The 25,292-nt window shown below is 45.0% G+C and overlaps 5 protein-coding genes across 14 annotated transcripts; 2 read left to right on the top strand and 3 right to left on the bottom strand.

Moving 5' to 3' along the window:
- Positions 1–236: 236 nt before the first annotated feature.
- LOC1270260 (mitochondrial thiamine pyrophosphate carrier) lies at positions 237–1,685 on the top strand. The gene has a single exon (XM_308941.5). It carries the CDS (start codon positions 661–663, stop codon positions 1,597–1,599), a length of 939 nt encoding a protein of 312 aa, XP_308941.5. The 5' UTR covers positions 237–660; the 3' UTR covers positions 1,600–1,685.
- Positions 1,686–1,912: 227 nt separating this feature from the next.
- LOC4576219 (2-aminoethanethiol dioxygenase) lies at positions 1,913–3,159 on the bottom strand. Its single transcript, XM_001237153.3, has one exon. It carries the CDS (start codon positions 3,157–3,159, stop codon positions 2,365–2,367), a length of 795 nt encoding a protein of 264 aa, XP_001237154.2. The 3' UTR covers positions 1,913–2,364.
- Positions 1,913–5,567, bottom strand: LOC1270258 (ribosome biogenesis regulatory protein homolog). The gene is made up of 4 exons (XM_308939.5): positions 5,308–5,567; positions 4,740–5,226; positions 4,395–4,651; positions 1,913–4,312 (listed from the first exon to the last, which is right to left on the bottom strand). The coding sequence occupies exons 1-4, from the start codon at positions 5,454–5,456 to the stop codon at positions 4,165–4,167; spliced, it is 1,041 nt and encodes a 346-aa protein (XP_308939.3). The 5' UTR covers positions 5,457–5,567; the 3' UTR covers positions 1,913–4,164.
- A 2,372-nt stretch (positions 5,568–7,939) lies between these two features.
- On the bottom strand, positions 7,940–23,224 carry LOC1270257 (akirin). Of its 10 annotated transcripts, none has more exons than XM_061651941.1 (5): positions 23,106–23,224; positions 19,782–20,529; positions 11,136–11,335; positions 10,744–10,900; positions 7,940–10,657 (listed from the first exon to the last, which is right to left on the bottom strand). In XM_061651941.1, the coding sequence occupies exons 2-5, from the start codon at positions 20,023–20,025 to the stop codon at positions 10,647–10,649; spliced, it is 612 nt and encodes a 203-aa protein (XP_061507925.1). In that variant the 5' UTR covers positions 20,026–20,529; positions 23,106–23,224; the 3' UTR covers positions 7,940–10,646. The 10 variants fall into 10 exon arrangements, with proteins under 10 accessions (XP_061507925.1, XP_061507921.1, XP_308938.5 ...); XM_061651937.1 differs by having other exon boundaries at positions 22,875–23,157; XM_308938.5 differs by having other exon boundaries at positions 22,883–23,153.
- Positions 23,225–23,853: 629 nt separating this feature from the next.
- Positions 23,854–25,283, top strand: LOC1270255 (chromatin modification-related protein MEAF6). The gene is made up of 3 exons (XM_308936.5): positions 23,854–24,263; positions 24,390–24,593; positions 24,674–25,283. Exons 1-3 carry the CDS (start codon positions 24,186–24,188, stop codon positions 25,136–25,138), a joined length of 747 nt encoding a protein of 248 aa, XP_308936.4. The 5' UTR covers positions 23,854–24,185; the 3' UTR covers positions 25,139–25,283.
- Positions 25,284–25,292: the final 9 nt, after the last annotated feature.

Consider the following 25,292-nt stretch of genomic DNA (forward strand, 5'->3'; position numbering starts at 1 on the left):
CATCAGTCCTAGTTTAAGGATTCGGCATTAGTTCATGAACTGGAATGACTTTGTGAGCCGTTTCTTGTGGCGTACAGCTCGGAATGAAAAGGTGCCTTGAAATTACGTTGTGTAGCCGGGCCAAATTAAACAGTTTCAAAAAGAGGAAAAGTTAACAGAAAAACATGTTATAAATAGAACGTATACGCCACCGTGTGCACGTGCACGTTGGTCCCTTCACTCGCTTGCCGTTCCGAATCGAGCATTTGCGTGAAGAGCGTCGACGGTATCGTTGGCAAAAAAGAGATCGCACGAAAACAAAGCTCTCGCACAGCTTGCTAGGATCGCAAACAGCGCTTGTGTCAGTTTACGTTATCACTTTGGCTGGACCGCCAGTAAGTACGGGACCACCGAAAAACGGGCAACCAAGCGGATGCCTTCTTTTCGTCGGACGCACGGTGTACAGCAAACAACACGCAACTACGTCATTGATGATGATTAGCAAGGTCAGCACAGTTACGCACCCGCACCGATAGAACCAGCCCGACCCCAGCATCATCATCCGAGTCGGAGGCGACAGTAGTGATGTAACGCACAAACGTTTGGAACGGATTGCCAAAAAAAAAACACACAGCACAAACACACACATACTCACCAAAACATCACCAGCATCCACGTGCGATGGATCGCGAAAAGCACCGCGAAACCCGGTACGCCGGGCTGGCGGGCGGATTGACGGGCTGCATCACGCGCTTCATCTGTCAGCCGCTGGACGTGCTGAAGATACGGCTCCAGCTGCAGGTGGAACCGATCCGGTCCGGGTCCAGCCACTCCAAGTACCGCTCGATCGCCCAATCGGTGGCCTGCATCTACCGCGAGGAGGGGCTGCTTGCGTTCTGGAAGGGCCACAACCCGGCCCAGGTGCTGTCGCTCGTGTACGGCGTGGCGCAGTTTTCCTTCTACGAGCGGTTCAACCGAGTGCTGCGCGAGCTGCCCCTCCTGGACGGGCACGACCAGGCACGGCAGTTTGTGTGCGGCGCGTGCAGCGGTTCCTTTGCCGCCCTGACCATCATGCCGCTGGACGTGATACGGACGCGGCTGGTCTCGCAGGACCCGGGCCGGGGGTATCAGAACGCGCTGCAGGGCCTGGGAGAGATTTACCGGCACGAGGGCGTCCGGGGACTGTACCGGGGCGTCGGTCCGGCCATGCTGCAGATTGCCCCGCTGGCCGGTGGTCAGTTTATGTTTTACAATCTGTTCGGTACGGTGGTGAAGCGGTTGGAGGGGCTATCGCCCGAGGCACAGCTGCCGTCCGGCGAGCTGTTCGTGTGCGGTGGGCTGGCCGGGCTGTGCACCAAGCTGCTGGTCTATCCGCTCGATCTGACGAAGAAGCGGCTCCAGATACAGGGCTTCGCCCAGAGCCGGCAAACGTTCGGGCAGCACTTTGTCTGCCGCCATATGCTACACTGCCTGGTGCAGGTCGGCCGGTTCGAGGGGGTGCGCGGGCTGTACAAGGGGCTGCTGCCGTCGCTGCTGAAGGCCGGCTGCACGTCCGCGTTTTACTTTACGATTTACGACACACTGTTGCTGCTGTTTAACAGCGAACGAAGCTTTAGATAGGCGCACGGGAAGAGATGGAGAGAAAGAGAGAAAAATGTGTATAAAAATTTTCACGCTTTAAATAAATGGCCTCGCCTTTAACTGTATCACATTTGATTTTTACCTCATTCTACCGTTAAATTTGCTTGTTGAAGAGAGGACAAATAGCTATATACTTGAGAAAAATGTCTTCAAAGCAGATAGGTCCATGTAGTTGTAGCAGGAGAGCATCGATTAGTCTAATTTAATTCCGTTTCGTCATCACGTTTAACCACGCTACAATACTAGAATAACCGGAAGTCGTTCCGGTAGGCGGAAGTCAGAGCGCTAGCAGTAGAGTTAAATTTGGTTTTATTGAACTTTCGTTAGGCTTTGCTTGCTTGCTTGCTTGCTTGCTTGTTTATTAAGGGTGAAGTGCCCTTCTACTATTCAGTAACGGTACTACTACGCGTGCAGTATTGCATGGCCGTTGCATCAACGCAACGCCAGCGCCTCCTTCTCCATCTTCCAGGCGCTCCTGTAAAAAACGGGGTGAGAAACACACACACTACGCTAGGCTCGAACGATGCCTACTGCGGTTTCTTCTAATAGTGACGAAGAAGAACAAAAAAAATATAACATAACAAAAACAAAAATAACAATCCAACAAATTAAAAAGAAACCACCAGCATCGAAGCGTTCGAGTGCAAAATGCTAATTATAATTTGTAGTTAGTAGTCGATCGCCTTTTTTCCTCCCCCGGGACTCTCTTCGGCTTGTTTCGCAATCCTTCCCCTGAAACGACCCTTAAACGCCTCCTCCACCTCCGCCTCCTCCTTCCGCCTGTTGATACATAAACTCCGGCGTGGCGTAGTGCACCGTATCACAGTAGTAGTGTTCCGGGTTGGGAATCGTCTCCAGCACGTACCGGGGCCGCTCGTCCTCCTGGGCGGACGGTTTGTCCGGGCCGCCAAACCCGAGCGGTTCCATCTCGGCCAGATGCCGCGGGACGGGCACCTTCCGGTAGAAGTAGTACTGCGGCTGGCTGGCCGTGTTGTACGGCGGGCTGAGGATGTCGAAGAAGGCGGCCGGGCCCCCGATCGCCGTTATCTCGTGAAAGTTCCGCTCGGTCGGCGTCAGCACGGCACAGTCGCCGGCCGCCGAGCTGATAATCTTTTCCGGCTCGGCCACCACCAGCACGTGCCGGCGGAGGGTGCCGCCCTCGGCTCTCGGTTCCACCGTGTCGCGGCGCGCGATCTCACTGTAGCTGCAGATCTGTACCGCCCCCGACACGACCCGCAGCAGGCCGTGCATCTGGGGGTGGTCGTGCAGCGGCATGGTGTAGTTTTCCCGCAGCACAAACACCGACATCGCGAAGCGGTCGTTCTCGAACACACCGACGTACGTGCAGGGCGCCTTGGTCGGCTGCTGGAACGTTTCCGTCGCGACGAGCGACGGTTCCAGCCCAATGTCCGCCAGCGTAAGCTGGTCGACCAGGCGGCGCAGCGCGTTCAGATTGCTGGCGAACTTTGCGTCCCCCGCTCCGGTGTGCTCGAACGTGGCCCATGCCTGCCGGAACACCCGGGCAAACAGGGTGCTCATGGTGGTGGTCACGCGCGGCTATTGCGCACTCGGTTCGGCAACACTATTCCGGGCGCTACTGCAGGACACGGACACACGCACTACACATACCCGGCACACACACACAGCAGCGATCGATGTGGTTCCGATGCAAACGTTGGCCGTGCTAGTTGTGCTGGATGATCTCCGCAATTACAGAGTCCGGTGCATATCGCCGTATCAGCAGGAAATGGGCAATCGGTCCAGTGCAAGCGAAAACGATTCGTGTCGATAGCTGCGATAAGGATGAGTTGGAATGTCCAAATTTTTCCTTCCGCACCGTGCCCGCACAGGCGATGTTGTGTTGTTCTGCGTGTGTATGATTTCCCCCAAACTGTTCGCACCTCACTGACAGCGTCGACTGACAGTTGTAGAGCAGAGCGATAGAGAGAGCGAGGCGGACGTTTGTTCCCTTTTCTTTTGCAGTGTTGCAGTGCAGGCTGCCTCCTTCGGTAAGGATAATTCCATTTGCAGCTGTTGTGGGATTGCGTTAAACTGCGCGCCGAGTGCACGAAAACTTATTTAATCCATGCTACGAAACGTGCGATATGTAACTAATTTCAATGATTGACACTACCGCTGCCTCGTCCGGCGGTTTTGACCTGGTTGCTGCTACACGAACGCTGTCCTTCACCTACTATGATTGCGGAGTGGTAGGGAAGATTTAGAATTTTCATGTTCTCTCCGTCTGACTCAGGCGACAGTGCATGCCAGCTGTGACGTAATAGCGTTTAAAGGAGATAGTATGTACATCGGTCTCTTTGGGATCGATATTTCAATGCACCACAATCTTCTGCGGAAGGGTTTCGGTTCGCACAATCGAACGGCTTCGTTTTCTATCACCGCCGACCGATAGACTTCGCCGACAAGTTTCTCAATGTATTCCGAGCGTATCCGAGCTTTCATGTTACGTTAATATAAATGATATATATTCATGTATAATTGTATGTTGTTTTTGTTTACCATTATCCTGCCAATGTCTTATGCTTAACGACGTTTCCGACCAACGGCCCGCTTGCTGTGATTTCGCTTGCCTTGCCCACCCTTCGGTTTCTTGCGACTGAACGCTTTCGACTTTTTGCCCCCCTTTTTCTTCGTCCTTCCACCGTCCTCTCCGCCTTCCTCTGCCTCGCGTCTATAAGAGATAAAGTAGAAGCAATTAGTAGAAAAAATCTGGTAATAACCTTCTACAAACATCCAACATTGCGGGTACGTACTCTGCGCGTGCTTCCGCCTTCTGTAGCGAGATCGCCCGATCGATGTCGATCTTCGGCTTCTTGTTCAGCACCTTATTCACTATCTCCAGATTGCGCCGCTTTTCGCCGGCAACGCTCGATACCTTTTTCTTGCGCTTCTCGCCCGGCATCAGCTCCTTGACACCGAGGCCGCGCGCCTGCTTCTCGTTCGGCAGCGACTCCTGGAACACTCCCACCGAGGCCGTCGACGCTTTCACTATGTTGGACGCGGTGATGAGCTGGAAAGGTGAAGCATAATGTATGCGTTTTGTTTTGGGATGTTATTAGCAAAATGGCAAAGCTTCCACCATCACTACCCTCTCCTACCTGTTTGGCGGATGCAGTCTCGGGACCGACGAAACCGGTCCGCGGGGTGGCGATTTTCTTCGCCCGGGCAATGTTCTTCATGCGCGCCACCTCATTCTTAGCCACGCGCTCGAGGCGCAGATCGCGCTTCTCCTTGAACATGTCCCGGTACGGATCGTTCTGCGGTACCTCCAACACCCAGTCCTTCTCCTTCTCGGCCTTGTACCGCTGGTAGCCGTAGGTCGGTACCCATTTGTCCAGCACCGGGTCGAACACCTTCTTGTCACGGGTGCGCTTTTTGATGCCCTTCTTTTTGGCAAACTCCTCCCATTTGGTGAGCGGCTTCGGGACGGGCAGCTTGCGGGCCCGCGGCAACGGGGCCTTCGGCGGCGGTAGCTTAGCAACGATCGATTCCTCGACCCGCTCCGTCGGCAGCTGCCAGATGCTGTTTATCAGAAGCTGCACATTGTCGCGCGTCAAATCGAGCACGTACTTTTCGCGGTCCGCTCTGAGGAGGGGAAAGAGGGGATGAATGAAGAACGCATTTAATTTAGCTTACCAAGCTGCACTCGTATTCATCGGCACTTACTTCATCTGTTCCTCGTCGTAGTAGTTCGGATCGCTCACCAGCATGTGGCCCACATCGATCGTCGGTTCCAGCGCCTTCTCAACCGTGATCGGTTTGTACTTTTGCAGATTCTGCTGCTGCTGCTGCAGCACTTCCTTTACGATATCCATGGCGATACGCGCAGAGGAAAACAACAATTACCAACAATTGCTACGCTGCCGCCTGGTCCGGTAAACACGTTTTTAAAGTTTACCGAATGGCCGCTGTCAAAATAATATGCTTTTTTTGCTGTTGCTGTTGTCAACGCCGGCGCACATGACCACGTTTATGCGGTCGATTTGAAAAGTCGAGACTTCAAAGGAGCACAGTGGGACATCAGCGTTGTGCAGATTAACCCTTGAAGGTAATTCGTTCGCTCCAGATCGGATTCACATTAGTGGTGAGACCTCGGAATTGGACCTACTCGATTCCGATGTTGGAATCGATTCCGATTCCGGTCGACTCCACAATCGGAATCGACCTAGGAATGGCAATTTGTTCCGGTAACAGAATCAGAATTAACTCCAGAATTGCAATTAGCTCTGCAATGAGAATCAGTTCTGGAATAGAAATAAGAAGTTTCAGAAGCGAAATTAGTACGAGAATCTCCATGGGAATGTTCCGTGAGAACCGTTTACAAGAAAATATAGATTCTTTGCGGTTATCGATAAGTAGCATCATTGGACTCAAACGCCTATTCTTGTGGAGATTCCCAAACCGACTCCGTTTCGAAGCCAGTACGGATCTGGTTTCGATTTCGGAACCAATTCTAGAATCGAATCTAGAAACAGGTTTCGGACCTACCAGAAAACTTCGGAGCTAGGCCGGAATCGATTCCGACAAAACCTTTATTTTTCCTATCAACAATTCACATCGCAAAACGAATCATTCAACTTATGTTTTAGGTGGAAACCACAGAAACTAAGTCATCATGAAGGAGGGAAAACTAAGAACCATACCACACCGAATTTACCAATATCGCTTCATTTCGCGCCCCCCTTTGTAGTAAAAGAGGGTGTTGTGTGTGTGTGTTTTGCTTCACATATTTTATTTGCTTATGGTGTGTTGTTTCTTCTTTTTTCTGTTAGTTAGCTTAAATTGTAATCGCTGCTTATATTACGGCTACCGCAGTATTTCGCTTTTCCTTTGCAAATGTCTCTTACCACCACGGTTACATTATTCATCCTGCACAACTTCTTGCTGCTCATGCATGCATGCCATAGCATAGTTTCTTCCCGGTTCTGCCTCTCACAAATCGTGGTTCCCTAACGGTCCTTGGAAGATATCTATATATCTATATCCCCGCGTACGATAGCGCGTGTTCTCTCGTGCCTTACAATCGTCTAGTTGATCGCTCCGATTTAAACAGCTTTGTGTTCCTTTCCCGGGTTTTCACCACCGTTCTCTTTTTGCTTTTCTTTTCATTTATTTTCCATTTTCTCTGACTCTGTGCTGACTGTATTGCTGGCATGTTTTGCTTGTATCACCAAATACCAAATCATACAAATAAATCGCTTGTCCTAAATCGTTTGCCAAAGAGAGTGAATACACTATAGTAGTAGTTTGTGTTTAACCGTTTGGGTATGGGTTGCTTCTCTTGCTATGGTTTAATGTTCTATTATGCCGTTTTGTAAGTGTATGATAGTTTAGAGCATGTTCGCTTTACTAAATTCTTTCGATTCTAAATTTCGATTATGTTTGTGGTTCGTGGTGTAGTATTGAATCTCTCCAGTTTATTTATTACTTTTGTGCATTGTTCTCGTACACGAAGAACACGGAGACTCGCGCTGTCATTAATGTAACCGTATCGTATGTAACCGAATCATCGACTGACGAGGAGATCGTTTTTGGGCGGGTGGAGGAAACGAAACGATTTCAAAACCACCATCCCGCGCATTGCTTCAGATAAATAACGTATCATATTGTATCGGGTCGTAACGGAGTCTTCTCTTCTGCAAGCCAATCTTTACCGGGCATGCTTCCGATGCATCGAACCACAACAGAACACCACACGCACCATTTTCTCTCTTGCTATCACCACAGGCGCGTGTTTGTTGCTCTATTGCTAGTGAGTGTGTGTGTGTGCGAAAAATATATAAAAACTGTTCGAGGGGTGTTGTTGTAATAGGGGATAGCGGGGCCAGAGCGGAGACACTTTGTTGTACATACTACTAATTATGGCAACACTAGAGCACTAAGAGCTTATTACGTCTTTGTTATGCTACATCTTTGATATCATCCCTCCGCCAAGCACGCAGCGCACCGCACCGCATCACCCCCCTCCTCCCCAGAGCGTTTGGCCCACTCAATGTTAGTCGCCATCGTCAGAATTCTTCCTCCCGGAAGTGTAGTGCAGCAGCACCGCACACGATCTACACATCCACTTCCTCCTCCTCCTCCTCCTTTCACCTTTCCAATTCTTTTTGCTATTCGATAGTTTCGTTTATGCCTATTATATGTTCCTGTTGTTCGGTTTGTATAGTGGTGTTTTAATCTTGTTGCACTTATCCTCTCACGCCTTCCGGATTTACTATTGATTGTTGATTAATGTTTCCTTGTTTATTTAAATGGGGTGTGTTGGTTTTGGGTGTATTGTTTCGATTTTGTTTTCTTCTCTCTCTCCTATTTCTTACAACAACTGCATCTGCACAAGCGACTTTGTAAGGGAAAATTGTATTTAAATCAACTGAAAGGTTTTTTTTATGCGATGCATGCTAAATTTTTACGATCTTCTCGGAGAAAAAAAAAGGTATAAACTAAGACAATAAAATCAAAATAATTCAGATTGTTCGGTTACTTTCGAAAAACAAAAGGGGAAAAAGGAAATGCTATGCGCAACACTCCTGCCAGGCAAAAAATGCACTTCACGGCAAGTGTACACTCTAGCAATAGGTTGTAGTAGCAGTAGTAATAGTTAATAGTAATTAGCAATAGTAGTTTGCAATAGTAGGTAATAGTATATTAATTGCTGCTGCTTCTGCTGCTGCTGCTGCTGTTTGCTGTACTTAAGTTCCGCCTTTTATGAATAAGGGTTTCGGTATAGATTTCGATACGGATTTGTCCCTAAACATTTCTTTTCTTTTTTTTTTAGTTTTCTCAGTTCGGTTTAGCTCATTTTTTCATGCAATCATTCTCTTCTTTACTCTGCTTTGCAACTTTTGATGACTTATTCAACTAACTTCCCGACTACTCTCACCTTGTCTTCCTTCTTTTGCTCGCGTGCGTGCGTGTTTCACTTTTTTTCTTCTTTTATATAAAACATATATTCGTGTATATAAACGACTTATCAGTTAACGTTGTTGTGTATTCTCTCTTACTTAGCGTACTATGCGGATTTTTTCCCTCCTCCTCCTTATGTGTGTAAGTTGAAGTTTCCCTTAGTTATGCTTACTTGTTGTGTCATTTCTTCGCACATGTGCACACATGACGATTCCTCTTACTGCATTGATGACAGCCAAACAAAAAAAAAAGTACCAAAAACTGTACGGTTAGATGACAAAATTGGTAGTAGTCGCACATTACGCCCAACCGAGCCCGATCGCTCTGCCGACTGGCATGAGCAGACAAAAGTCATCGATCAGCTGTGTGCTGCCTAGCGGGTCCGAATATAGTAACCTACATCTCCAATAGAAGAGAAAGGCTGGAATATTTCAACACCATTAAAGAACCGAACAAAGATTAAATTATTGGTTGAACAATCCCCTTCGCATTCCTCCCCATGACTTTTGCCAACTTTTATGCGCAGATATTAGATTTTACTATGACCTAAGCTTTAATTTTAGACACAACTAATGCTAAATCCAATCCGATAATCCAATCCGATAATCAAAATAAAAGAGAACATTTGCCAAACACTCCATTTTATCATCAACCGGGTAGGATCGTAGAGAAGCGGGCGTGCACGCACCTCCGCCGTCTTACGTGCTAAGCTTAACTGTATGAAAGTATCATTTTCTCTACCAACTAGCCGGGGAGAACCTTACCTCTCCGTCAGGATGAACAATATGAAGAAAGGCATTTTTAAGCTGATTGTAGAACACACGATTGCGCGTCCGCGACAGAGTATGGTTGCTTACTTAATAAATTATTGAGAATGCTTTCATCGCTCCGTAGCGATTATTGCTCTAGACGAGAGTGTAACAGACGATTATAGCAAAAAAAAAAAATAATAAGAAAAAAGTTTCAACCGAAAATTGAACTAAATTACTGCCTAAAGATGGATTTTCAACAAATTGCTTTAAAACATATCAAGAGCGGACAGAAAACAAGGTTCACACCAAATCAACTACTTGCCGGATGATAGGCAAGCCGAAAAACAGGAGAACCAATAACTGAAGTATCAAAATAAAACCTATTCACTTCATAGCAAAGAAAAACTACAACCAGCAGAAAATTTTATCTAATAAACAAAGTGATAGTAATTGATTGAAGCAACATTACACCCTTTTTGCAACGTATTTTCCCGTTCATTTTAATGACAGCAAATTTCAAGAGCTAATTGCAACACAGTGTTCCTTCTTCTCTGTAGCCCACCCATCTATCGCTTTTCACTTTTGCGTAAGGCAGCGCACACACACACACATACACACGAGAGAAAGAATCGATTTCAATACGTACAAAAAAAAAGAACTTAAATGAAAAATATGAGAGAAATGTAAAACATGTTCCGCACAGGAAGCAGAAAACAAAAACCTGGAAATCACGCATATCATTCTCTCCCGTTAGGCGAAAAAGCTGTACGATTTGCGCTGAATAATTCCCTTGGCATTTAGGATGCGTTGAGGATATAGAAGTTCGTCCTTCCAGTCCGTCCGACATCCTGCAGCGGAGCCAACAACATCCGTGAGTTTCGTGAGGCCAAGTTTCATGCCTCGCCCTTCCCTCGGCACTCACCACCACCCTTGAGTTGCTTGCTTCTCCAGTGAACCATTTTGTTGGAGGAATTTCTTACTTGTTTTGTAGTGATTGAGATGCGTTCAATTTCTTTTCTTGTTCTGTCGCTTCGCGCTGCTAACACGACGATGCAGATTCGGTTTCTGTTCAGGATATCATCATCATCTGCTTGCCCTGGCGCCTTTTTGTAGCATGATGATGCTGCTGCTGCTGTTGAAGAGCTGCTGTTACCTTATGCTAGTATACTCCCACGCACATAACTTCTGCTTCGGTAGCATGGTGTGGCTGTGCAATGTGGGCGTGTACGTGTATGCATCTACTTTATTATTAATGTTTTAGTATCTGTTTCTGTTTTTCTTCTTCTTCACGCTCTGTTCTCTTGTTCTCTGGTATGCTTTCGCATCTCATATTTTCCATAATATCCCTGATTAGGAGAGGTCTGTAAGAAAAAGATAGCAAACCGTCAATAACATAGGAGATATGGCTGCGCAACTAAAAAGGGGGATTGTTGTTTAGGATACTTACAACTTGGCGCTGCTTCGTAACGTCTCTGTATTTGGTCGTATGTGAACTTCACAAATGCATCATATTGTTCGGCTAGTTTAGTGGTCAGCACGGCATCATACTGCTCCCGCAAGGCATCCTCTCGTTCTTTTAGCATACGTTCACAGATCATTTGCACCTTTAAAAGTGGGATTTTTTTTTAATAAAAATTGAATGGTTGTGTAAAGGACAGGCAAAAAGAAATTGTAAAAAAAGGGAAAAGACTTTTTTTTTAATTCGATCCAACATACTCAGCACGATCCCCTGCACCTTTCCGATACCATTTTTGACACAATGGAGGATGAGAGTGTGTGGGTACTGTATGGGTTTTTTTGCAGACCAAACAAACATTCTCAGCTGCCGCAAATACCTACCTGCTTGAAGGTGAACAGGGCTTTTTCCGGATTTTTCACCATGCTAGGAGGGCTGTCTGGTCGGCGGGGACTGTCCGGGCCCATTTCGGAGCCGCTCGATTCCGAGTCCTGCATGCGTTCGAAGTTGTGGCTGTTGAAGGTGAGTTGCTTCCTGCGGTGCAGTCTTTTGATTTCCTCCGTGATATTTTGTGCCATTTTTTCTGCGAAGGAATAGAAAAAGGGAAAATCAATAATACAATCACAGCGCAATACAATTGTTTTCTTATATTGTATACATCATAGTTTACGCCACCATTTAAACGCACATATATTTTACAGCACGAGTCATTCGAATCGAGCCCTATTTGCATTTTTTGCAGCGCTCCGCACCCTCCCTTTCCCTTTCCAAATGTAACAAAACACAGAAACACTACTATCGGACACCATTTTAAACATCCGACTATATATAATATGTACTCATACATTTTGCTGCAGTTGCATTGCATTATGTCTCTAATACAAGAAACAGTGAGAGAGCGAGAGAGAGAGGGCACACACCATGGCGTGTGTTCGAGGCAAATCGAACAAAAGGAGGACACAATTTAATAAAAGACAGTCGGGCTTGGTTTGGTGTGCGCGTGCAGACCCGAGAGCCTCCGGCGGGAACTAATATCTATTCACGGCGCAAGGATGGACGCAACATGGACATGAGCTGTAGTAATAAAAAGTTTGCTGTAGGGCCTTGCCTCTATATATATATAGACGCAGACCAACACACGCACACACACATATACGGGCAAATATCCTTTTACCTTAACGACTCCCACGAGACATAAAAACAATACTACTGTGGGTGGGAGATTGGGTGATGTGGCGCCATGTTCGTCAGGAAATTGCATTATTTAGCTTCAAATGATCGTGTTACCACAACACCAGCCGGGCACCAGAGGAAACCGTAAACCTTTCTCGCAAGTATGGTAAAAATAAATTTCTCTTGCATAGTGAAAAGTGCAAACATTTTCTACATTCCATTAAAACACCTTACTTGCTCCTCTCTCGGTGTTTCTCGTGCGATTCACACAAAAATAAAATATATTCCCCGGGTTGGTATATCCATTAAACGCGTTTCATTTCACGCAAATGTGATCTATCTCTATCTGCGTGCCAGTTTTATTACATTTACGCCCCCCGGACTGGACGTGCACCAGCAGCAGCAGATAGAGAGTAACGACGTTTGTACGAGCAGTGCACACACGGGACACACGCATTATACTATGTACAACGCAGCGCCAACGATGACGCAAGGATAATTCTCACCCCTTGCAACAAAAGCATACCCTTCCGCCGAATGGAACGCGGCGAGAACGGTACGACGGTAGACCAAACGCATGGAAAATCGGGTAAAACAATTCTAACAACGTAGAACAGTGGATGCAACATTTATGCTTGTATTCTTTGCTACAATCCCCGCAAACTCAACACCAATAAATGTAAAATCGTTTAAAACAGCAGCAAATTATGCTGAATGTGTGAATGAAAATACAAACGAAACAACCACTCGAGGGTTGTGTGTCGTTCGATATTATTAACATATTTTCCAGCAGTAACTCTCACCCGGTTCCTCCAGAAAAAAAGGATAGCCTTTTAGCAAGCCAACCATCGCCCGGGGAAACTTAAGAAGATATATAGTCGGGTGATTTTCTACGACACATTTTTTGCTGCTCTCTATCCCATTGGGTACGTGTGTATGTAATTGTACAATTGTTTTGTAATTGTGTAAGCATTACGATCACACACACAAAATACAGGAAATTGACAAAAAAGAAGGAAAAAGGGAAGCGAAACAAGCGGAGCAGAAGAAAGTGCAGTTTTTGATAAGCATTCTCGGTTGCATGTTATGCCCACTGCCCACCATCCAGCCTCTTTAGGACACACACACACTTTCAAAACACTGTTTTCCCCTTCTGCTAGCATTGGACGCAGTAATACCAGTAACTATTCCAATGGGGTCAGAACTAGTGATGGGAAAAATGAAGTTTTCCTCGGAATCGATTCCGGCTAGCACCAAAGTTTCCTGGAATCGATTCCGGATAGCAGGTTCAGAATTAGTTTCCGGAATTAGTTCTTGAATCGACTCCGGAATCGGAATCAGCTCTGGAATTAGTTCCTGAATCGGCCTCGGAATCATAATTGGTTCCGGAATCGAAATTGGCTCTGGAATCGGAATCGGCTTCGAAATCGGATTCGGTTTCGACATCTCCATAAGAAGAGACGTTTGCGGCAATCAATATGTAGTATCATTGGATCCAAAGAATCAAAATTTAAGTTACTTGTAAACAATCCATTCTCATGGAGATTCCCGGACTGATTTCGCTACTGAAGCTTATTTCTTATTTCATTAATTGTACTTCTTATTTCAATTCAAGAACTGATTCTCATCAACCGGAGCTAATGGCAATTCTGGAATCAATTATGATTCTGTTACCGGAACAAATTGCCATTCTCAGGTCGATTCCGATTCCGGATCCGATTTTGATTACGGAACCTATTCCGATTCCGGAATCGATTCCTAAAACGAAATCGATTCCGAAAACGAAATCGGAATAGGGTAGGTTCGAATCCGCGCTACCACCACTAGCGAAGAACCCCACTCGTCCTGTATGTGTGCTTATGCTCCCTGTAGGGATTCAAGTAGAACGAAACACACGGATCGAACCGGAGGGGAGGGATTGACATATGGTGACTACATGCGGTGTGTACCAAATAACATCGGTTTTCGTTGTGTTCGATTGCTTTAGCGCAGTGGACGGACGACAATGCGCGCATCGGTGAAAAGGGAGTTTTGTCGCATGAGAAAACGAGGAAAGCAAAAACTCTAATTGATGGAAAAGTCGTGAGAAATTCCCATCAGGACCTCTCAACGACCCAATGGGGCCCTTGTTGTTTTTCTTTTGCTCCATGACTAACTTTACAGGGTTTTCCAGTGGTTCTGATAACTTTGAGATGCTTAACGGACTCTATCGCACGGGAAGTGATACTTTTGGCGCGTTAGCGATAAATCTGTAACTTTACTGAACTCTATGTGACGGGAAGTAGATTCTTTGGCACCTTTTTTGGACAAGTCATTTGGGTGCCGTTTGCCAGCTGGGTTTTCGTATACATGAGGTGGTTGAAGTATTGCTATTTTCAATAATACACATCAATATAAAATTTGCACTATATATGGCTATACACATTTATTAAAATTATGATCAAAGCATGATATGTTTTGTAAATTATCGAGTGATGTTATTTTACTTCAATTTATGTTGCTTTGTTATGGAAGAGTAATAACATTCAAGTCAACTAGCGTTTATAAACATTCGCGAGTGAAATCATCTGCTGTCAATTCGAATGGGTGGGAAACAACTACAACAACAATTTTCCACAACCAAACGCATTCCGAAAATATCGCTTCAAAAAAGGTTTCATGCTGTCGTGGCTGTGCTGTGCACCAAAACATAATAGTGCTAATTCGTGAATCTTATTGCACACAGTATGTATTTAAGCCCATAACACTTGAAGTAGTTGTAATTATTTACGTGTTCCGAATGTTACAGGTGTTTCAATATAACCGAAATCATTGGATGCTGTTTGTGAAGATCGATTGTGTCATCATTTTACAAGCAAAAGTAAGTCATTGCATATCCAATGCCTAAGAGCGCTTTGTCCTCTAATGACTTTCTTATATATACTATACAGCTCAAATATTATAACAGACATGGAGCCCAATACAAGTGCAGCTACACGACGTGTTGTAAAAACCACATCCGATAGCGACAGGAAGCGGGTCATAACGGCGTATGAAAATGGCTCAGCTCCATCAGCAATAAGCCAAATGCTTAATATAAAGAGACCAACGGTGTATGGAATCATAAATAAATACAATGCAACTTGGCAAATCGCTGCAGCTAAGCGTGGTGGCACCTGTAAAAAAAAGTTGTCGCAGGATGCGGTAGAAAGCATTCGAGCCTGGATCGACGAAGATTGTGCGATCACGCTGAAGTCACTGGCACAGAAAGTATTTGAACGACACGGTGTACACGTTAGCATCTCAACTATAGCAAGGGAAGTAAAGGGCTTCAACTACTCCTTTAAAATGCTGCAAAAAATACCTGAAAGGCGCAACACAACTGCTACGATCGAGGAACGTACCACATACGCCAGAAACTTCTACCAAATAACAAGGGCATTTCCTGTAAGCGGATTAATATATTTGGACGAAGTGGGATTCAACGTGAGCATGCGGACAAGCAAGGGCAGATCTCAGAAAGGAACACCAGCAGTAACCGTGGTTCCTCAAATTAGAACTAGAAATATATCGATAGTATGTGCAATGAATTCGAATGGGATCGTACATTACGTCACCCACAACCAACCTGTAAACAGAGAGCTATTTACCAATTTTATTTATGAGCTTAAAGATATATTGCGATCCAAAAACATTAATAGAAGCTATTTAATAATGGACAACGTTGCTTTCCACAAGAGCCAGTCCGTGCAGGAAGCTATAGGAACCGTTATAGACAAACCTCTCTATCTACCCCCATATTCTCCCTTTTTAAACCCCATAGAGAATATGTTTAGCAAGTGGAAGAATTATGTAAAAAGATCTAACTGCACTAATCACGACCAACTAATGGAAGCTATATGCAACGGAGCAAATTATGTTACCGCAGAAGATTGCGAAGGGTTTATAAACAACATGTGGAACTACATGTCACGCTGTTTAAGCGGTGAAGAAATATTAGATTAGATGTATCTTTATTCTTTGATAGCTCCTTTGATAGAATTCAATAGTTTTATTCAATAGTTTAGATAGATGAGATTAATTAGTAGTAGTTAAGTCGATTAACACTTCAATGGAAAACCGTACTCCAAGAATTTTTCCTCAAAATGTGCTGTGCAGTTTCCTCAACAGTTATTACGTTTTTTTTTTTCATTAGTTAAGTTCTTCATCTTTAGATGGAAAAACGATACTCAAAGAGTTCCTTGAAAACGTGCTGTGCAGTTTTCTCATCATTAATTACTTTTTTTAGTCAGTAGTAAATATCTTGATTGTTAGATGGAAAACAATACTCAAAGAGTTCCTTGAATAAAATACAATGCAATTTTCGAACGTTTCTTAAATCAGTTTGTTTTAGTTCTGAAAGAAAAACTAAGCTGTTTGCTTTCTTAAACCAGCTTTTATTTACGGCAAAACCCTGCCAGTATATGCCATCGTCAAGAGGCCCGGATCGCCATACAACACATCATGCTCCCGATTCATTCTTCTACTCAACACTTTCTGTTCAAACATACCGCTAAAGATGACCCTAAGTAGCACTCGTGTCCGTAGTAGTGATGGGAGAATTCTATAAAAGCCTGGTTCAATTCCGAATGACTTCGCCAGAGACGAAAGCGCCTTAGAAAAGTTGGTGCAAAACTCCAGACTATGAATCAACCGAAGCCGCTTTTTCGGGATTAGCAAGACGAAAATCATGACGATATCGAATACTAAGACAGCGTGCCGTACAAGTGGATTTGCCTATTTTCTTCGGTCGAACTACGTTTTATGATATTCTTCAGTATAATTTTTTATTATTCTTTATTATATTTTTTAACACATTCAACTTTCGCGCACAAGCTGGTGCTGTCTTTACTCCGAATGGCTCTGACGATTTAAAAGCACTTCAAAGCACGCTGTCTTAGTATTCGATATCGTCATGATTTTCGTCTTGCTAATCCCGAAAAAGCGGCTTCGGTTGATTCATAGTCTGGAGTTTTGCACCAACTTTTCTAAGGCGCTTTCGTCTCTGGCGAAGTCATTCGGAATTGAACCAGGCTTTTATAGAATTCTCCCATCACTACTACGGACACGAGTGCTACTTAGGGTCATCTTTAGCGGTATGTTTGAACAGAAAGTGTTGAGTAGAAGAATGAATCGGGAGCATGATGTGTTGTATGGCGATCCGGGCCTCTTGACGATGGCATATACTGGCAGGGTTTTGCCGTAAATAAAAGCTGGTTTAAGAAAGCAAACAGCTTAGTTTTTCTTTCAGAACTAAAACAAACTGATTTAAGAAACGTTCGAAAATTGCATTGTATTTTATTCAAGGAACTCTTTGAGTATTGTTTTCCATCTAACAATCAAGATATTTACTACTGACTAAAAAAAGTAATTAATGATGAGAAAACTGCACAGCACGTTTTCAAGGAACTCTTTGAGTATCGTTTTTCCATCTAAAGATGAAGAACTTAACTAATGAAAAAAAAAAACGTAATAACTGTTGAGGAAACTGCACAGCACATTTTGAGGAAAAATTCTTGGAGTACGGTTTTCCATTGAAGTGTTAATCGACTTAACTACTACTAATTAATCTCATCTATCTAAACTATTGAATAAAACTATTGAATTCTATCAAAGGAGCTATCAAAGAATAAAGATACATCTAATCTAATATTTCTTCACCGCTTAAACAGCGTGACATGTAGTTCCACATGTTGTTTATAAACCCTTCGCAATCTTCTGCGGTAACATAATTTGCTCCGTTGCATATAGCTTCCATTAGTTGGTCGTGATTAGTGCAGTTAGATCTTTTTACATAATTCTTCCACTTGCTAAACATATTCTCTATGGGGTTTAAAAAGGGAGAATATGGGGGTAGATAGAGAGGTTTGTCTATAACGGTTCCTATAGCTTCCTGCACGGACTGGCTCTTGTGGAAAGCAACGTTGTCCATTATTAAATAGCTTCTATTAATGTTTTTGGATCGCAATATATCTTTAAGCTCATAAATAAAATTGGTAAATAGCTCTCTGTTTACAGGTTGGTTGTGGGTGACGTAATGTACGATCCCATTCGAATTCATTGCACATACTATCGATATATTTCTAGTTCTAATTTGAGGAACCACGGTTACTGCTGGTGTTCCTTTCTGAGATCTGCCCTTGCTTGTCCGCATGCTCACGTTGAATCCCACTTCGTCCAAATATATTAATCCGCTTACAGGAAATGCCCTTGTTATTTGGTAGAAGTTTCTGGCGTATGTGGTACGTTCCTCGATCGTAGCAGTTGTGTTGCGCCTTTCAGGTATTTTTTGCAGCATTTTAAAGGAGTAGTTGAAGCCCTTTACTTCCCTTGCTATAGTTGAGATGCTAACGTGTACACCGTGTCGTTCAAATACTTTCTGTGCCAGTGACTTCAGCGTGATCGCACAATCTTCGTCGATCCAGGCTCGAATGCTTTCTACCGCATCCTGCGACAACTTTTTTTTACAGGTGCCACCACGCTTAGCTGCAGCGATTTGCCAAGTTGCATTGTATTTATTTATGATTCCATACACCGTTGGTCTCTTTATATTAAGCATTTGGCTTATTGCTGATGGAGCTGAGCCATTTTCATACGCCGTTATGACCCGCTTCCTGTCGCTATCGGATGTGGTTTTTACAACACGTCGTGTAGCTGCACTTGTATTGGGCTCCATGTCTGTTATAATATTTGAGCTGTATAGTATATATAAGAAAGTCATTAGAGGACAAAGCGCTCTTAGGCATTGGATATGCAATGACTTACTTTTGCTTGTAAAATGATGACACAATCGATCTTCACAAACAGCATCCAATGATTTCGGTTATATTGAAACACCTGTAACATTCGGAACACGTAAATAATTACAACTACTTCAAGTGTTATGGGCTTAAATACATACTGTGTGCAATAAGATTCACGAATTAGCACTATTATGTTTTGGTGCACAGCACAGCCACGACAGCATGAAACCTTTTTTGAAGCGATATTTTCGGAATGCGTTTGGTTGTGGAAAATTGTTGTTGTAGTTGTTTCCCACCCATTCGAATTGACAGCAGATGATTTCACTCGCGAATGTTTATAAACGCTAGTTGACTTGAATGTTATTACTCTTCCATAACAAAGCAACATAAATTGAAGTAAAATAACATCACTCGATAATTTACAAAACATATCATGCTTTGATCATAATTTTAATAAATGTGTATAGCCATATATAGTGCAAATTTTATATTGATGTGTATTATTGAAAATAGCAATACTTCAACCACCTCATGTATACGAAAACCCAGCTGGCAAACGGCACCCAAATGACTTGTCCAAAAAAGGTGCCAAAGAATCTACTTCCCGTCACATAGAGTTCAGTAAAGTTACAGATTTATCGCTAACGCGCCAAAAGTATCACTTCCCGTGCGATAGAGTCCGTTAAGCATCTCAAAGTTATCAGAACCACTGGAAAACCCTGTATAGCTAATATTACATGGCTCGGTCCATGCGTCCCCGTTCGGAGTGTTTAAAAGGTAGCCCGCCTCCTGTCGGGTCTTGTTAAAGGTAATGCAATTATTATTTCGAACCGTGCTACTCTCCACTGCTCAGGTATCGTCCCTTCATGCTGTCCGTTGCCTTCTCTCGTTCCTTTTAGCCAAGTATAGGAAATTCGTTTTTTTATCCTTCCCGTGTCGACCACCATACACATAAGTGTCCATTTTTGAAGGGTTCTGGACCCGTTGATGAATTCGACTAAAAAGAAGAAAACAACCCTTCTCCTTCCCTGTTGGAAGTTCACTTCCCTATCCTTACCCCTTCACGCTATATCGCACTCCCTCTCTTTCACTCACCTGGTGTTAGCTTGGAACAGGTGGCTTCTGCAAAAGGCGACGGTTTCGGTTCCATGACGCGCATCGACGCGGCGGCAGCGGCCGCCGCAACGGATGTGGAGGACGAGCCGGACGGGGAAGAGGAGGAGGAGGAGGCAGACGCGGTCTGGCTGGGGCTGCCGAACGGGTGACATCTTCGCCGCTTGGTCGGCCGCTGGTTGAGGCTTTCCCAGTCCAGCGAACGTTTTAACGTTGCGCACGCCATTGTGCTGAGGATTGATTGGTGGTGCTGCTGCGCTACCTGATAGCAACTACAACGACTGCCAACTTCTAGCTATTCACACACTCACACCACGTTGTGCTGTTGGTCCACTGCACCTCACACCTCGCGGTCCGGTTAACGATTGTATTAACTTGGCTGCTGCTGCTGCCAGAGACGGTACAAGATCCGTCTCGAACAGTAGTAGTTACACTCTGACCGAACACACAAGCACATACAGAAACACACACACAGGCGTTCTTTTTTATAAGGGCCGTTTCAGACTTTTCACTTTCTCTCTCTCTCTTTCTTTCGCTCTTTCGCACTAATGCACAATTGCAATTGCACTGGCTCGTTGTAGTCTCTATCCGCCGGGCACCACGAAAAGGGAACACACCTCCTTCTGTATGTATATCGAAGTGGCTGCTACGATGAAAATGTTTTTTTTTTTCGCGAATATGCTGGAAAATGCTAGTTAACAGTGATGCGCCGATAAAACCACTAACGATCCTGCAGAATAAAACGCACAAATAAAGATACACATTAGTAACGGAAAAAAGGGAATAAATTCAAAGCTAAACTAAATGTGAAATCTTAAAAAAAGCGAAAATATTGTTGTAATATTTCCGTTGTATCAGCGTGTAGTCACTTGGAGGTCCAACTTTTCCCCGATAAAATGATAATTGCTTTTCCACTATTTTAACGACACAATTCCAGACACGGACGTTGTATAGAGCAAACGTAAATGTATAGAGGAGGACAACTGCTTCGAACGAAACCACTTCGATGATTTTGTTTTCTTCTCTACGCAAATGTTTTCCGAAGCGAACCATCCAGCCAACTACGATTAAATTACGCTAAATATCCTTCCCACTCTCCGCAACACACAAGCAAACAAGCCGACACTCTACACCACACACATACGCGCACATATATATATCAAAAGAGCAGCTCCTTCGCAGGGATAATGCTCACACCAGCAGCAACAGCATTAGACAGCAGCCAACACTCTCTTCGACTGTTTGTAGTAGTGGTGGTGCGCGATGCTCAAGACCGTTATACGCATATGCATCCCATCCCTTTTCCTGCGCTGATGATTATCATCATGATGATGATGACGGTACGGAAATGTCTTTAAGCGAGATGTGCCTGTGCCTGCCGAACCCGAGGCGTATTAAAGTTATCTACGCCATTTCCTTTTTTTCCTTTTCCGATTCAACGACTACAGGCGACGACCGATGGAACGCGCTGGAATGGCGATAAAACGGTTGGTGCACACTACACTAACTAAATAACTGGTGGTAAATATTTGACACACATTTTTTTAACTTATTACTTATTATCTGATTATTTCTGCACACGTGTGGGAGACTCGAAACTGTTCGACGAGGTGTGGTGAAATCATAAAATTGGACGTGTGCATAAAACCATCCCACATCGGGGCTTTCTGCTAAAGAAGGGAGAAGGTGTGCACTGCTCAACGTCATGTACACGGTTTAAATTATTGTACAAAAAACCACCCCATAAATGCCCCTCTTCAAGAACGGAACACGGCTACGAACGACACACTTGGATAAACCGTGGTCCGCCTCTGCCTTTACTCTCGCTCGTTCTTTTTCACTCTTTAAGCACACTCCTTTCCGTGTGCGATTGCATCCGTCTAACGTGTGGACCTCTGTCCTGCTGCTGAATACGCGAAGGAATTGGGTACAGTCACGGAACACAAAACACACAACCCCTACAGTTCGGTTCGCACCAATATACACAGAGAAACGCACGCACACACGGGGGGTGTAGAGCTACACACACATTCCGCTAGCCGAGGCTACCCCACACACAGTGCAAACCCCGACCGAGAGGGGTTGATTCCGAAAGTGGTGGTATCGACAGGCACGCATTTTTTATTTCCTTCCCCTTGTTCCCTGACCCATTCCACTGCAGCTTCTTCCACCTGCGTACACCCAGTGGACTTACACATCCAGCACACCTCTCGCACACACCAACGTAGTCCAGCGTCTGAGAAGGCGTAGAAAAACGCTACATCACCCAACCAACCAACTAACCAACACCACATACAGCCAGAAAAGACAGAGGAGCAGCAGACTGCCTGTGCTTTTCTTCTGCACTGCTGTCTACAAAATGGTCCCTCTCTTACTGCTGCTAATTATCCTTTCAAAAGAGCACCACAGGCCGCAACGAATGAACGATTTGAAATGGACAGAGATTAACCTTTTTCACAAAAAGAAACACACACACACCCCCACACATACACACACAAGCTCTACTACGGCGAAATGCAGCTGCGGGTTCTTGTTCTCAGCGCAGCCAAAGCAGCCATGCATGCACTCGCTAACGAAACGCAGAGGCGATTGAAACGGCCCGCAGCCAACGGTTGCCCGTCGACACACACTGCGCGATGCCCGTTGCACCACCAATACCACATACACCACGCGCGCACGCACACACCGTACGCGAACGCACAGCCGCACCAACACACTGCCGCGCACGCACGCACAGCGTACCGACACACGCAGAGCGCAAGGGAAGGCGATCCACCTCACACCACGATCGCGCGCTGCTCACCAACATGTCGTCATCGTCATCAGCACCACCATACGGAAAACACGATGCAGCACCACGATTCAAAGGAAGACATTTTGTGGGACGACCTCACACTGCCCCCCCCCCCTTATTACTTGTAGGGAAACTGTTTTCCGCAACGCCAAGATACGATGGAAAATGATTCGACGATTCTACACCATCAAGCAATTTACACTTCTTTGTGCACCCATTTTACACTGCAACGACGGTGACGTATCAAACGAACACGGAGAAATTACAACGATTTCGATCACCTGCTAACACAGTAGTAGGAGAAACTGGCGTGTCTGCTGCTCCACAAAAGGCGACGTTTATTACACGCTGATGAGCGAGGCAATTTGCAATCCCTTGCCGAGCAGCTCGGCGACACTTTCTTTCTTCGCACAATTACGCACTCCGCACCACACGCCCGTTACGACGAATTCGCGTGAAATGGCATTTTATTTTTAACCGAAGTGAAAGAAAATATGGCCGTTCGAGCTTACCAGCAGCGTTCGCGAGAGAACTACAGCAGTCGCAGCAGCAGCAGCTCACACATAGGCACACCGTGCTTCGTGATGGTCGTCGGAATAATGACATTAAAAAATAAATGACTTTACACTTTGGTAAAGCTGAAGATAAATCAATAAGTTCGGCAAAAAATATGCTAATTTATTTTTTGTGAACATAATAAGTATTAAAAAGTGATTTTTTTCCAACCAAAAATGTTACCCAAATAGCCAATGAAGTACTGGGGAGCTCCTATCCATACATCAACCTTGATTATCAATCGATGAAAACGACGGATAATCGATTAAGAAACGAAGGACGATTTTCTTTTCAAAAGAAGGAAATTAACGGAAAATAATAACATTAAATACTGTACTTCACTGTGAAGATATCAAAAGTTAATATTTCTCCTTTTTCAACATTTTCGGGTTTATTAGAATGACCTCATTTTGGTTGTTGTGAATTGATGGGAGATAGTCAAGGTGTATGCAATCGAGATAGTCACTGTCAGATTGATTTCGTCGCAAATCTCGAATATTCGACATGTTTTTTGTTGTGCTTGCGTGTTTCGATTGTATCTTATGCTGAGAACTTGTGTTTGCTTGTTTTTATCATGAGCTCGGAGTAATCATTAGCAGGAGCTATTTTTAAAACAGTATTTAGATGTTTGGTCCCGTCAAACCGTTCGCTGTGTTCTGCGAATGTGCCAAAACTCAGCTTAACCTTTCTGAACACGAACACAAACAAATGTGCCCACACGAATTGACCTATTTGCGCTCACGCTAGTGTTGAGCGGATATGCAATACTAAAAGAATAAACGAAAAATATGAATTGTTCTACAAAAACTCAAAGTTAAAGCCATTTGTAGCCAAAATAAACACAAGATTAAGTGTGTTAGTTGCACGTACAACGGTTAAGTGTCAGTGTGTTGTCAAATGCAGTTCGGGCAAATGTTTGTTGTGCGGATAGTGTAGGCCAAATCCAAACAGAGGAAACATCCCCAACTTCTTGCTGTGCACCGAGCTAGTCCGCTAATATTTAATTCCCGAAGGATTATAACAGAAAACACGCCAGAATGTCCACGAAATCATCCAACAGCATTGACAGCCGCACCGAGCTGGCTGATCTTGTTAAAAGAAAGGCAGAAATCTCGGTATGTATCACAGCCGGGCGTCCGTTTGTTATTGTTTACAAGTAGTAACTGCTGCAGGACGCTACGCGCCACTTCTTGGTTTGATTCAATGGCCAACCTAATGTTTGTGTACCTTTCTGCGTCCAGGAAACGTTAGCGAACTTGGAACGGCAAATTTATGCCTTCGAGGGATCGTATCTGGAGGACACCCAGCTGTACGGAAACATCATCCGCGGGTGGGATCGGTACCTGACCACCAACAAAACCACCAACTCGAAGGCGGACAAACGGAACCGAAAGTTTAAGGAGGCGGAGCGACTGTTTTCGAAATCATCCATCACCTCGATGGCGGTAGGAACATAAAACCGCGATGACTATTGAACACGATTAATATTAACTTTGTTTGTGCGTGTTATATCCACCACGTTTAGGCCGTCAGCGGTTTGGTGGACACGAGCGACACCAAGCACGAGCGCAACTCGGAATCCGACTCGATGACGAACGACGATTCGAGCGACAATCAGGCCGGTGGTACGCATTCCACCGTGAACCATTCGTCGGGCGCGCGCGAACCCGCCACCCCGGCTGCGGTGGCCGCATCTGCCGGGACGGATGGTGGTGGTGGTGGTGCGTTGAAAAATTCCGTCAACAAATCGTCGCTCGCCAACCAATCGAAAGCCAACGCGGCGGACAAATCGTCGTCCGGCGGTACGTTTTTGAACCGCGCCACTACACCCACCAAGGAGTCCGCCACGAACAGCACGTCCAGCTTGGCGAAAGATGCGGCCGCCACGAACAGTAGCGGCAACACGCCCAGCAGCACCGCCAAGCACAAGGCGAGCAACATCGGCTCGATGAAGAAGGGCAGCTCGAACAAGAAGGTGCGACATCGCTAGCGCGAAAAGCAACGGTGGCGCTTGGCGCGGCTCACCATGGGCCGGCGCTGGGGCAGTTCTAGATCTTAACTTTGTACACATGTGACATTTGGATGTATTCACTTTAAGCTAATAAATACGATAAATTAATGCTTACCGATATAAATAAGCGAGA

The sequence above is a fragment of the Anopheles gambiae genome, chromosome 2, assembly GCF_943734735.2.
Source record: "Anopheles gambiae chromosome 2, idAnoGambNW_F1_1, whole genome shotgun sequence".
In the NCBI taxonomy this organism is placed as follows: Eukaryota; Metazoa; Arthropoda; class Insecta; order Diptera; family Culicidae; genus Anopheles; species Anopheles gambiae.

Coding starts and splice junctions, on each gene's coding strand:
- LOC1270260 (XM_308941.5), top strand. CDS start 661: ATGGATCGCGAAAAGCACCGCGAAACCCGGTACGCCGGGCTGGCGGGC.
- LOC4576219 (XM_001237153.3), bottom strand. CDS start 3,159: ATGAGCACCCTGTTTGCCCGGGTGTTCCGGCAGGCATGGGCCACGTTC.
- LOC1270258 (XM_308939.5), bottom strand. CDS start 5,456: ATGGATATCGTAAAGGAAGTGCTGCAGCAGCAGCAGCAGAATCTGCAA. Junction 5,227..5,307: donor TACGACGAGGAACAGATGAA/GTAAGTGCCGAT, acceptor TCCCCTCCTCAG/AGCGGACCGCGAAAAGTACG. Junction 4,652..4,739: donor AGACTGCATCCGCCAAACAG/GTAGGAGAGGGT, acceptor TCACCTTTCCAG/CTCATCACCGCGTCCAACAT.
- LOC1270257 (XM_061651941.1), bottom strand. CDS start 20,025: ATGGCGTGCGCAACGTTAAAACGTTCGCTGGACTGGGAAAGCCTCAAC. Junction 11,336..19,781: donor CTGTTCCAAGCTAACACCAG/GTGAGTGAAAGA, acceptor ATTCCTTCGCAG/AAAAAATGGCACAAAATATC. Junction 10,901..11,135: donor CCCTGTTCACCTTCAAGCAG/GTAGGTATTTGC, acceptor CCACTTTTAAAG/GTGCAAATGATCTGTGAACG.
- LOC1270255 (XM_308936.5), top strand. CDS start 24,186: ATGTCCACGAAATCATCCAACAGCATTGACAGCCGCACCGAGCTGGCT. Junction 24,264..24,389: donor AAAGAAAGGCAGAAATCTCG/GTATGTATCACA, acceptor TTCTGCGTCCAG/GAAACGTTAGCGAACTTGGA. Junction 24,594..24,673: donor CATCCATCACCTCGATGGCG/GTAGGAACATAA, acceptor CACCACGTTTAG/GCCGTCAGCGGTTTGGTGGA.